The 13,990-nt window shown below is 42.0% G+C and overlaps 1 protein-coding gene across 1 annotated transcript in view; it reads left to right on the plus strand.

Annotated features, from left to right (window-relative positions):
- The first annotated feature begins 10,263 nt into the window (after positions 1–10,263).
- PIP4P2 (phosphatidylinositol-4,5-bisphosphate 4-phosphatase 2) overlaps positions 10,264–13,990 on the plus strand; it is a 73,504-nt gene continuing 69,777 nt past the window's right edge. Inside the window, exon 1 of the mRNA XM_052651764.1 lies at positions 10,264–10,415. Coding sequence (XP_052507724.1) covers positions 10,310–10,415 — 106 coding nt within the window. The 5' untranslated portion in view covers positions 10,264–10,309. The remainder of the gene's footprint in view (positions 10,416–13,990) is intronic.

The raw sequence follows: 13,990 nt of genomic DNA on the forward strand, positions 1-13,990 counted from the left end.
TTGCAAAAATGCTTCCTTTCAAGAAGATTTATAGAAAGGACTTATAGATAAACACAAGTTTCTAACTTTCAGATCATAATGCTGACCTGGGTAAGAAATTAAAGGAAACTAATGGGAAACTTGATAGTATCATGAAAGGTTAACAAAAGGACTGAATGAACTGGTGAACAGGCTTATAACTTTTATGGTTTCCATCTGAAAAATTACTGATTTGAATCTGTGTTTTCCAGGTATAAGGAAAACCTTCTCCTCAAACTAATTATGACTTCTAGTAATTTGATAAAGAACTGAGAAGACATCACAAGTAGACAGCTTACCCAAGATGCTGGTCCTGACTCGTGATCGTTTACAATGTTTTCCTGACTTCTTGGATCTTTACATATGAATCAAAAGTTTTCTATCGTGAACATGACCCTATGCTAATTTTAAAAAATCAATCCAGTTGTTGAAAAGTTAAAGTGAAATTCACTCAGTCATGTCCGACTCTTTGCAACCCCACGGACTGTCAGAATACTGGAGTGGGTTGCCTTTCTCTTCTCCAGGGAATCTTCCCAATCCAGGGATTGAACCCAGGTCTCCTGTATTGCGGGCAGATTCTTTACCAGCTGAGCCACCAGGGAAGCCCAAGAATGCTGGAATGGGCAGCCTATCCCTTCTCTAGGGGATCTTCCCAACCCAGGAATTGAACCAGGGTCTTCAGCATTGAAGGCAGATTCTTTACCAATTGAACTATCAGGGAAGCCCCACTGAGCTATCAGGGAAGCGAATCGTTGAGTTTTGGGCCAGTTACCTGTGTCAAGTGTTTCTAAATTACCTTGGTGCTTCCCTCAAATCCAAGGCTCTAATTGGAAGACGGCTTTAGGAAATTTATTTAGAAGAATGAAAGTTCAATTCTGTTTAGGCTACTCTTGATATTAGTAGATAGGATCCTCTCACCTGGCCAACTAGTAATGCCTGTTCTGACCATGGCCAGAAATATGAATTTTCTTCCAAAGTTACTCAAGCTCAATCAGAGCAATAAGCAAAAATTCAGCCAAGGAATAAAACTTCGAACCATTTCGGGATTGATTGATGTGGTTAACACCTGACTGTTAAGGCCCCCCTCCTTTATCTTGGGAACAATTAAATTATACTAAGGATGGAGAAGGCAATGGCACCCCACTCCAGCACTCTTGCCTGGAAAATCCCATGGATGGAGGAGCCTGGTAGGCTGCAGTCCATGGGATCGCTAAGAGTCGGACACGACTGAGCGACTTCACTTTTCACTTTCATGCATTGGAGAAGGAAATGACAACCCACTCCAGTATTCTTGCCTGGAGAATCCCAGGGATGGGGGAGCCTGGTGGGCTGCCATCTATGGGGTCGCACAGAGTTGGACACGACTGAAGCAACTTAGCAGCAGCAGCAGCAAGGATAATCAGCCTAGTAACACTAGGAAATTGGGCTGGGAGTGCCAATGTATAATTTCCCTAAAAAACTAAAAATAAAGATTGGTACAGAATAGACTAACTCAGACAACCTAAGGATATACTGGGCTCCACCTAATGGAAGTTCTTGGCATAATTCTCATTTATGATTTTAATAATATGGCTAGCTGTGTTATTGGTATTTTGCTTATTTTACAAGATTGCTGTTCCTTGCAATTACCAAATATCTAACTAAGTCTCCAACAAAAATAATGATGACTAGGTGACTTGTAGCAGTTGATCAAATATATAGCTTGGTATGTGATCAATGACTGTAGTTGTGCAACTCTAGATATGGGAAGATGCAACATGAGGGAACATCTTTCTGTTCTATAGCTAGAAGATAGGCATCCAGAGACCTTTGACTATTAAGACTTAGTCCAGTAGTGATCTATCAGAAAAGTCTTCACCAGACCTAGGAAAGAGCCTTCCTAGCTCCATGGGAGGAAATGGTCATGAAATGCTTCCCAAAGTATGGTTGGATTTGTGAACACGAGGGGGCCCTGTCAATTACAAATTGTCACTTGCCAAGGGCATTTGCCATCTACCTCTGAGGGGACTGACCCTTATGCTGCTACAGCTGATGACCTTCCACACGCCCTGAAGGGAATCCAGTGTGGATAACAGGAATGAGGTGCTTTGTACTCCAGGAAAACTGTGGAACGGTTAGATATTTTCAGGATCTGACTTTACAAGCCCAATCCTTGCATTGCCTCACATCTAGAAAAGTACTAAATGCCTTCATGGTGACTTCAGCTCCATGTGACTAGCAGAAAATCTTTCATAAGATAAGTGCTTGATTACATGAACTCCCCCTTCACCAAAATCGCATATATTGACCTTCCCTCCTACCTCTTTGGGGCACTTCTGAGCTATCTGAGGTGTTTTCTCCTGGGCTGCAGTCCTCATTTTGCACCAAATAAAGCTTCTCATAACACGTTGTGCATCTTTTTTTTTTAAGTAGACAGAGGCTCCAGAGTAGCCTGACTCCCAAAAAAAGAATGAAAGGCAAGTGGCTTACCCCAGAATGATACCCACAAAAACACAAACAACAACTAAGATATGGTCACCAAAACAAAAAATCAAAGGAGGTATAATCTCAAATTCCACCTCTATTCCCAGACAGAGGCCTCCAAACACATAGGCCCGGCTCGCGAAAGAGTGTGGACCAAGCTGCCCACTTCTCACAAAGGAAGAACCCCAAATGGAGTGGAGAGAATTCCCAGCCTGGGCAAGTTGGAGTGAGTCACTTCCAAAGACACTAAACGTGGCCTGCAGATCCAGACTTTCCCTGGCTCCAGACAGCCTCGTGCCATGGGTGGCTGGTGCCCATTGGGGACAGGCCCTCTGAGATCCCTGGAGCAAAACGGGTTCCAGCAACTGCAGGGGGCTCAGGGAAGGGCCTATCCCAGCCAAGGTCGACCTGCTACGGGCACAAAACCAGACTTCCGCTCGTTCACCAGAACTGTTCTTGTAAGTTCATGTGTTCTTTTAAGTTCAAGTTTTCTGGTTTTGTTTTTTTTAAACCTCATCACTGTTTATTGATTTGTGAACTGTTGCGATCACTGCTGAAATCTCACACTCATCCTGATCCTCCTCTTGGCTTCTACTTGGAAAGGAAGCTTGGAGCAGGACCATCCCAAACACCAGAGGGTAGAAGGGGGACATGGGGGGCTGCAGAGGATGCAGGGAGATGAGGGGTGGGAGAGGGCAGGGGACCAGCGTGCATTGTTAGGCTCCTGGGGACACACCCACACTCCCTGATGCACAATGAGGCCAAACAAATCCAAACGTCAGTCTGGAGCAGAGAAAGGTTTAATGCAGGGCCAAGCAAGGAGACTGTTGCGTCACGCCCTAAAAAGCTCTGAGCTCCCCAAAGGGTTTTGGCAAAACACTTTTAATGCCAGGTGGTGGTGGGGTCGCAAGGTTTGTGGTCAGCTAATCAGCTCATGCCAGTTCCCTGATTGGCTGATGGTGCGGGAACAGTCCTTAGGCTCCAGGAGGCCTAGGGCTATGTGCTCATGGTCATCAAGTAGTTCAGTTTCCATTTGGCGGGGGTTTTTCACTTCTGCAGAATAGCTCAGGAATTGTGCAGCCAGTACTGTTGCCTAGGTGCTTCAAAGAAAACCTAAAGCAGAGGGTGGTGGGGAAGGTCCCGCAGGGTCCAGCTCAGTGACACAGCTGGTTTCTGAAGCCATGGGAAAAGTAGGTTTCTTATCATAAAATGTGTTTTTACATTAATCAACTGCTTCTATGGTCTCAAATAGGTTTCTCTATGAAATGTGCATATGTGTGTCTCCGAGGGCTAAAAGGATTTTTACAAAGCAGCTTTACTCTAGTAGATTGCATTAGTTCAAGCTGCCACAACAAAATGCCACAGACAGCTTAAACAACAGAAGTTTCTTTCCTCACAGTTGGAAATGAAGGATGGAAGTCTCAGAGCAGGAGCTCAGTTTCTGATTAAGACTCTCTTCCTGACTTGCAGACAGCTATTTTCTCACTGTTTCCTCACATGGTATTTCCTCAGTGCCAATTCGTGGAGAGAAAGATAGAGAGAAGCAAAGAATTTAAAACTGAACTTCTCTAAAGCATTATGTCCCTTGAAGAACTCTCCTTTGTCTTTCTTAATGAATTTTTTTTTTACACAAACTACTTTGTGTGTTTGTGAGAGATTATGAAATGACCTCCAGTGAATTACACCTTCTGCATCCACGCTCCTCTGCATGTAACATGCCACATCTTCCAACAAGAGACTGAATCTATCCTTCTGCCTGTCTGAATGTGGGCTGGCCTTGTGCTTTTCTTTGACCAATATAATACGGAAGAAGTAACATTGTACGTGTTCCAAAACCTTGGGCTTGTGAAGCCTTGGCAGCTGTGTCTTTGCCCTCTAGGTACCCTGTTTTGAGACTGACACGGAATGAAGCAGCCCAGGGTAAAAGTGCATTTGTAGACAGAGATTCAGCCAATGCAGCTTTTTTAGTACCCAGCTCATCCACCAGGTGAAAGCATCTTTCTGAAAAGTAAAACATTGCTGTTTTAACCAACTATGTTGTAAGATGGTGGATTCTTACAAAGCAATAAAAAGTGGTACTGAAAGTACAGAGCAAAAGATAAATCCAACAGAGACTGGTACTTAAAGTGCAAATAAATAAATAAATGTAACAGAAATTAGTATTGCTCTAACAAAACCCAAGTGTATGGTATGCCACTGTCTTTAGGACCAGGGAGACTGAGAATGCTGGAAGGTGTAGAGGGGAAACTTTTAGTAGAAGCTATAAAACAGGGAGGAAATTGCTACAAAGACGTGATAACAGAGGTTTACCAATGAACTACTGCTTGTGGTAACTTGGAAGGTAGAAAAACACATAATGAACTTGTTGATCTTGCTAATTTCCATCCATGATACAGAAAGTAACAATTAGCTTCATTTATAAGATAAAGGTGTTTGATAAGATAAAGGTATTTGATAAGAGGTGGCATTTTATATTGCTGCCATAAAAATTATCACAAACAGCAGCTTAAACAACATAATTTTATCATTTTATAATTCTGTCAAAGTCTAGGGATGATAAAAATTTAAACTATATAACTAAAATAATATTAAGTAAGAGTTTTGTTGTACAAAAGGATAGTTTGCAAACTGGGAGTCTTCAGATCCAACACTGAGATGAAGCTCAGAGGCATGACATCACAGGATGATTTTATAAAGTGGAAGCAAGAAAGTTGTTTAACTTTTACAGTGATTGGGTATTACAATGGGGGTTTCCAGGTAGTAGAGGATTGGTTAAAGTGATTATCTTATACCATTTTAGGAAGATGATTATAAGTCACTTATAAGAAAAAAGCTAAGTTGATTTTTACTTTTGTTCATGAAATAAGCTAGATTTATTTTGCTTATGTAACTTAAATGATTTTTGTCTGCTTGTGGGATTGTCAAACTTGGTTTCTATTTTGTTTTAATTTAATGCTTCTGTAGGTCAGAAGTCCAGTAGTTCTCCCTGGCCCAGAGTCAAGGGATTAGCAGGTCTGTGTTCTACCTACAAGCTCTAGGGGAAGATCTGTATGTCACCTTGGAAAAAACACAGGACATGAAGGGTTGTGAGTTGAAGTTTTATTCAGAGTCTTACTGAGGAGTGTAGCCTGGGAGACAGCTCTGAGGAAGTGCTCCAAAGAGGTAGAGGAGAAGCCAGAATATATATGGTTTTTTGGGGGGGATGGGGTGGGGAGGAGGGACTAGGAAATACAAACAGTCAAGCTTAAATCTTGGTAAAAGACTATTGCTAATCATAAAGAACAAACATCTCAGGTTAATTATTTTAGTGCTTTTCTATATATGGAAGATGTAAGAACCTGGGGTCATTGAAATTCTTCCTAAGATGTGCATCAATCTAGAGGCCTGTTTATCCAAAGCACAGACTGCCTCATCCTGCTTTTCACTTTGGATTCCTCGCAGGAGAGACTGCAGTGGGTTTCAGCTTAACCCTTGTATAGGTGGGTGATGGATGAGTGATGCTTTTTGTTCTTCTTTGCTCACGATTTCTTTGCTCATTAAAGTTGTTTATAGAATCAACTTCTTTGTGGCTGTGGGACTGAAATCCCCACCTCCTTGCTGCTTGTCAGCTGAAAGTCACTCTTAGCTCTAAAGGCCACCCACATTCTTTACCTCCGCCCGCAAAGTCAGCAGTGGTAGGCTGTATCCTTCTCATACTTCTAATCTCTCCTTCTTCTGCTTCTGTGAATACTGCTAACTACGACCGGGAAGGTTCTCTGCTTTTAAAGACTCACTGGCCCACCTGGGTAATCTAGGATAGCCTCCCTATGGTAAGATCTGCATTCCATAATCACATGTGCTAAATCTCTTTTGCCATGTAATGTTTCCCAGGTTCCAGGGATTAGCATTAGACATCTTTTGAGGGGTCGTTATTTTGCCTATCAAAGAGATGAACTAAAAAGAGAACTTTGAGTTTACAACAGTATCTAGAGGAAAAGCAGAGGGTTCAGACCAGTCCAGTAAGAGATTTTTAACAAGAAATGGCTTCAGGATAAAATTTTAATCCAAGGGATGGCCATAAAAATCCCTTGTGAAAGCATCAGAAAGATTTAAGCAGTGACCCAAAGACTTCCTTAGCTAAGACAAAGGAGTTTCTGCAAATCTGAAGGGTCTCAAATCTGGCCTAGCTTCACTTCCATAAAGAATTATGTCTGTGGCTGTGGGAGTAGGAAGTAAACCCTAATCAGATTTATAAGAAGCCTGTAAAGTTTTAAATGGAGTTTATCAACTTACATTAAAAGGAAAAGAGACAGTTCACAATTTTTAAAAGGCCTCTGGGCCTCCAGTGTTAGACAGGAGACAGGCTGAGAAGTTACTCAGCAGCAAACAGGAGCCATACCTTATGGACAAGAAGGAACTCAGTGGCAGAGCAAAGAGCCAAGGAGAGCAATAGGTGAGGAAGTATAAGGACGCCGGGAGCAGAATCACCCTAATAAAGGAGCATTCCCCGGCTCCAGTGGAAGGCGACTAGTGACATGTGCTCAACTGGATCTCAGGAGTCTGTGGTTCAGCGTATGCGATGCTTTTTCCATTCTAAATGCAAGTCATCTCCCTCCCCTCCCCTGACGAAACCGGAGTGTTTATGGCTGTTATCCTCTTCAGTTTCACAGTTAAATATTGCAGACTGGGGCAGACAGAGATGAGGAAGGCACATCATTTGTCTGTTTTCAGTTCGTGCCTCCCTGAATAAATAGGTGCTGAGCTCAAGGAGCTGAATCTGCGGAATCACTTTCAAAGAACTTTGTCTAAACCTGGATTGATTTAGATGACAAAATGTACAAAGATGCTTATCCCATACTGTTATTACATACATATCTGCTTATACCATGCTATTATTCCAAAAGTGAAAGTAAATAGTGATGTCATAATCATAAAATGCAAAATGTCATAATCATAAAATGCCTTAGATTGATTAGTATTTTGAGCTTCCCTTGCAGCTCAGTTGGTAAAGAATCCACCTCCAATGCAGGAGACCTGAGTTCGGTCCCTGGGTCAGGGAGATCCCCTGGAGAAGGAAATGGCAACCCACTCTAGTATTCTGGCCTGGAGAATCCATGGACTGTAGCTTGCCAGGCTCCTCTGTCTACCGGGTTGCAAGAATCAGACACAACTTAGCAACTAAACCACCACCATTTAATATTTACTGAGTAACCATAAACTATAAAATTATCTTTAAACTAGAATGAAGTGATACTCATCTATAAAAAATTTTTTTCACTTTTGGTAAAATTTGACATTGTGGCAAATATAATCCCAATATACCCATTAACTGTATCATCCTCAAATGAATTCTGACATGAATAGAGAAATCACATAAAAGAAATAAAGAATGAAAAAAATTGATACTGATCATTATACCTGGGCAATAAAGGAACTCTAGTTGTAAAGATATAACAGAACAATAACATAGTCAGATGGCAAAACTCTCGTCTTCTGATATCGAAACGTCAAGAAATACTCTTTTCACTTTTTTCCTGTTAACGATTTATTTTAGTAAGATTCTGGGACTGCATAGCATTTGTTCATACACTCATTTGTTATTTATTAGGCAAGCATTTATTGAGTGCTTATTAATATGCTGTGCCTTGTATTAGATACTGAAGATGTAATAGTGAATGAGATAGAGTTGGTTTCTGATCTCACAAAGTCAGCTGGGGGTAAAAGGTGAGTGGGTCATGAAAATGTAAACACAGTATTACAATAAAGTGTGATAGATGACAGGATGAGACACTACAGTCGCCCCTTGTCCTTCTCTGTCCCTGGGGGATTGGTTCCAGACCATCCCATCCCACCCCTAAAGGATACCGAAACCTTTGGATGCTCAAGTCTCTTACATAAAATGGCACAGTATTATACAGTATTGCATGTGACCTATGTACATCTTCCCATGTACTTTAAATCATCTCTAGATTGCTTGCAATATACCTAATATTGATACAATGTAAACGATATGAAAATATCTATAAAATACAATGTAGATGATATGCAAACAGTTGCCTATACCCGACAAATTTACCTTTTGCTTTTTGCAATTTTCTGAAATCTTTTCTCCAAAAAATTTTGAAGTGTGGTTGAATCTGTGGATGCGGAGGACTGACTTTATAGAAATAGGATTTTGTTGATTCGTCTTAAAGGTTTCTTTATCTCCATAGCTTCTAGGCTGCAAATGTAAAAACAATGCTGTTTCTTCTGTAAATTGTTCCCTTTTGCAAGGAGTGCTACATCTTGAGCCCTCACATTCCAGGTTTCGGAGACCTATAAATGCCCTTTGATTATGTCCTGTAGGAATCCTTATATTTTATTGTATTCTGATGCTACTGACCCACGAAAGATGTTACATAATAGAAAACATTATACTTTGATTTTCCCTTAGAATTTCTGGCTGACGCCTAAATGGATTTTTCAAAATAAAGAACGTCAGAGGGCATGTAATATAAGAGGTAGTTTCAAATGTCTACAGTTTGCTTTCCCCCTTGCTCCTTTAAAGCCACAGCCCATTTAAAGACTACTGGCCTCATTCTTCGTTTGTTTTTGACTCTGCTGCCTCATGGGCATCTTGAAGACGAAGGCCATGCCCTACTCATCTTTGCAGACCAGCGATCACGTGATAAATATGTGATGAATGACTCAGAACTGTTGCAGAAAAATTATCGGTTTGAGACGATGACTATTTTCGCATTGCATTTTTTTTTAATCTGGGCATGGTCAAAACTTTGATTTAAAACCATTCTAGTGAGCCACCAAAATAAGAAAAGAGAAAGACAACAAGCAAGATGAGAATTGTGACCTAACTTGTTTTCTATGCTCTCTTTTACATGTGAAAGAAAGCATTAGCTAAAGAAAACAGTTTTGTCTTGCATTATTCATAAACTTATTATCATATGTGTGTCAGCGACAATACAGTACAAAAACAAAACTAACGTGACAATCCACTTTGTAAAATGAAACTTGTAAAAGCCAACCCACTATGCATCGTCTCCATAAGGTACTGTTACTAGAGCACCAAACGTATTTAAAATTTAACAAGGAAAAGCAGGGAATGGCACTGATGCTCCAAAAATCTATTTCCTCTTAGACAGCAGAGGTTGAAAAATGATTTCCCGACAAAACCAGCAACCCTCGAGAAGGAATTCATAACGCTAAGCTTTCTTAGGGTTAAATAAGCTCTCTTCATATAACCGCAGCAAGTTTGACAGCAAAGAGCTCCTCTTTCCGCCCGGAGGAGTTAAACGTGGATTTGTGTTGGCTGTAGTTTTCCCGTCATCAAGCCACAGGCCTTTTTATCCCCTTTCAGGCTTCCTCTTTCCCCTTCTTTCTCCTTAGCCAAGGAAAAGTCAAGTACAAAGAGGAAAGAGTTGTAACCCTTGCATCCCACTTAGCTCCTCTGTGCTTTTGGTAACCCTTGCATCCCACTTAGCTCCTCTGAGGTTTTGGTTACTCTTCCATCCCACATAGCTCCTCTGAGGTTTTGGTAGCCCTTGCATCCTACTTAGCTCCTCTGCTTTTGGTAGCCCTTGCATCCCACTCGGCTCCTCTGAGGTTTTGGTGACCCTTGCATCCATTAGCTCCTCGCGCTTTCGGTGACTTGGCCCCTTTCCCTCGCGCTCTTCCCCAGTGGGCCCTCCCCTCTCGGCACCCCGCCCTCCTCCGCCCCCCGCGCCCCGCCCCGCCGCGCGCCGCCCCGCCGCCCCCTACCGTGTGACACAGCCCGGTCCTCCGAGCGGCCGCGGCGCCGACACCGCCTCCCGGGGCCGCGGACTCGGCCTGCGCGGCCGCCTCTGCCGCAGTCATGGCTGCTGACGGCGTGGACGAGCGCTCGCCGCTGCTGTCCGCGTCCCACTCGGGGAGTGTCACTCCCACGGCGCCCCCGTACCTCCAGGACAGCAGCCCCCGAGGTAAGGCCGGCGTGCACCTCTCCACTTCACAGGGGAGAAGCCTCGGGCGGTCAATAGACCGCGGTTTCGGAGGCGGAGGCTGGGAGAGACGGAGGCTGGCGGTGCCCCCTGACGCGGAGCCCGCCTGCCCGGGAGGCCCCCGAGGGCTTTCTCGGGGTGTAGTGTGTGTGTGTGTGTGGAGTGTGTGTGTGTGTGTGTGGAGTGTGTGTGTGTGTGTGTGTGGAGTGTGTGTGTGTGTGTGTGGAGTGTGTGTGTGTGGAGTGTGTGTGTGTGTGTGGAGTGTGTGTGTGTGTGTGGAGTGTGTGTGTGTGTGTGTGTGGAGTGTGTGTGTGTGTGTGGAGTGTGTGTGTGTGGAGTGTGTGTGTGTGTGGAGTGTGTGTGTGTGTGTGTTTCGCCCCTTCATCCCCAGCGGTATGGGATGTATGCGTGTGCACCCTGTCTTATCCACTGCTCTGTGTGTCTGTACTTCGCCACTTCTGACCCACGTACGGGATGTGACATGAATTTCCCAGGCTGGGCTTTGCTGTTTCACAGCAGCTCTTGAACTGCGTCTGGATGGTTTGGTGCAGATCTTCCGTAGTCATTCACAGTTCCTTTCGCGTGGCCGAGAAGCCGGGAGTACTGCTCAACCTTGGCGTCTGTCCTTGAAAGGGCTTAGTTTGAAAAATATGCATTTCCTACCATACTCCGTTCAATCAGGGAGTTGCCTTACCAAAAAGAATAGACGTTACTAATATATCTGAAACCTCTGCCCTTATTCCTCCTGCTTGTAAGGAGTATGTGTTAGTTTGAGTGGTAAATGCAAAGGAATAGAAGGCAAGATGGAATATTTTTGATGCATATCTGAGACTGAAATGGACTCGATAACATTGCATATTTCTCTTTCTCTTCTCGAGGTGGAATCAAGAAAGACTTGATGGCAGTGGGATCTGAAGAAAATGAGGGGGAATCTATTTAGCAAACTATTCAATTATTCCAGTAACTATCCTTGTTCTAAGCCTATAGTAGAAATAAGGCGGAGTCAGGAGTTAAAGATAACTGGAAAGCAGAGTCAGGGGTTATAGGAAATGGAAAGCTAGGCTGAAACAACACTTAGACTAGTGAAAAGATTTGTAAAATATGGCTCTTGCAAATGTAGGTTGTGTATCTCTCTTTTTTGGATAAATGTGAGAGGTTTAAGGAGGCACACGTTAATGCTTCTGAAAATGTGAGTGGATCATGTTTCTTGCAACACAACTTTTTCTAAGTTCAAGTCTGGAACTGGAGCAGCTGTAGAGAAGGTTGAACCTGTCGAGTATTTAAAATTCTGTTTGGCACTTTATAACTTTAGGCACAGCAATCTAGTTCTTAATCCACACCTAACAAGAAGCAGGACAAAGGAAAAAGATGTTTAGTTGTGAATAATTCAGTGTGATTGATGAGTTGAGAAATAAGGTGCTAATGGTACAGATACTCACATATTGAAAACCCGCAAGTCATGTTTGTTGGCCAGCATTAAGGATGTGTTAGAGGACCACTTAGGGGAATTTCCTTTAATGGGCAAATTTGATGTTAATATATTTACTATTATCTAAATTTTATAGTCTCCATTAGGTTTAAACACTTATTAATGACTGTTTCAACTTCACCTGTTTCAAGTCACCTTTTTAAGACAAAATATTTGACAGTTTATTGAGAGACAGAGTTTAGATTTAAGAAACTATTATACCAGATTTTCATGCCTTCTATCTGTATCTTTTTTTTATTTTTAGTCAAATAATAGCTAAATTATCCCACAAAAATGGTCATACTCATGGATCTGCTTGTAGACTTCTTTATCAGTTGCCATGCAGTTGTTTAATCTGATAAGACTTCTGAAATCTCACAATAAGGTAAAAGTTCCAGCTCAGTCACTAAGAAAATGAAGTTTTATTCCAGAAAACTTCTAACAACCAAAGAAATTCAATATGTTATAAAACAAAATTCAACTGAGTAAATTTTTAAAGTCTTATTGGTTTCATTTATTGATTCATGAATCAGGCAGCCTCCCATCTAGCATATAGAAAGGAACTCCAAGGAGCTATCAGTACAAAGTTTAAAGACTGATATAGGCAAAAGGCAGTGGGACAGGGAAATTATACTAGCAAAAAGTGGATTGATTGTGGCAAGGTCTTTTCTTTAGAGGATGGCAGGTCTCTATCAGGCAGGTTGTCTCACTAGTGCTGATCAGGAGAATCCTGATTGATTAGGTTAACATTCCATTTCTGGGAGAAGCATGAAAGGTGAAAGTGAAGTTACTCAGCCGTGTCCAACTCTTTTTGATCCCATGGACTGTAACCTACCAGGCTCCTCTGACCATGGGATTTTCCAGGTAAGAGTGAGTTGCCATTTCCTTCTCCAGGGGGTCTTCCTGACCCAGGGATTGAACCCAGGTCTGCATAAGTGATTCCAATTCGGGCTTGTTGTCTTGTTCTTAACAATTGACTTAGCCAAACGCTCTTTTCACCTATTGTAGAATTTTTTTCTTAACTGGTCATTGAGACAGGTTAGATAATTAGAAACACTAATTTCATATGGCATAATACCCAGGAAGCAAGAAGCATAAATGATAAGTAAAAGGCATTTTTTTTTTGCATTTTTGGAAAAATATTTTTTCTTAATAAATAACAAATAAGAATATTGATAAATATTTTGAGAAATACAGAGGATCTGATTCTAGAAGACCAGTGCTAGTCACTCATTCAGTAATTCATTGGTCAGGACAATGTGCCAGAGATTGCTCTAGGTAAACAAAACTAACCAAATTCATGCCCTCATGGAATCCACATTGTAATGAGGAGAAAGAATAAGTAAAAACATGGTTGAATCATTTCAGATTGCAAGAAACAGTCTTTCACTAGACCAAATATCTTCAGCAGTTGACATCAATTAGAGTTGAGAGGCTTGGGATTCAAAAGACCAGAAATAAAACGTACTTTTTGATAAAGAACTTTGGCTTATGATAATTACCATCTATAACTATCCAGACTTTAAAAAAAACTTTTGTAGAAGTGGTTAAAAGCCATAACTAGCGAATATTACAGCTACTAACCACTTCTACAAAAAACATTTTTAAAGTCTGGGTAATTATAGGTGGGTTAATAGCCATAACTAGTGAATAAAATTTGGGCTTCCCTGGTGGCTCAGATGATAAAGGCTCTGCTTGCAATGCAGGAGACCTGAGTTTGATTCCTAGAGGAAGGCATGGCAATGCACCCCAATATTCTTGCCTGGAGAATCTCCATGGACAGAGGAGCCTGGTGGGCTACAGTCCATGGGGGTCACAAAGAGTCAGACACAGCTGAATGACTAAGCACAGTGAATATTTCCTCCAATTCAACCTTTCACCATTTGTGTAACTTTCTAAGAACAGGGATGTGAGATCTCACCAGAAGATGAAATATTTCATTTCAAATAGAAACTTGATAGAATGTTTACTTATAGACAAGTTATGGCTCAGATGGTAAAGAATCTGCCTGCAATGCAGGAGACCCAGGTTCAATCCTTGGGTCAGGAAGATCCTCTGGAGAAGGGAGTGGCTACCCATTGCAGTATTA

Source organism: Budorcas taxicolor, chromosome 14 (genome assembly GCF_023091745.1).
Source record: "Budorcas taxicolor isolate Tak-1 chromosome 14, Takin1.1, whole genome shotgun sequence".
In the NCBI taxonomy this organism is placed as follows: domain Eukaryota; kingdom Metazoa; phylum Chordata; class Mammalia; order Artiodactyla; family Bovidae; genus Budorcas; species Budorcas taxicolor.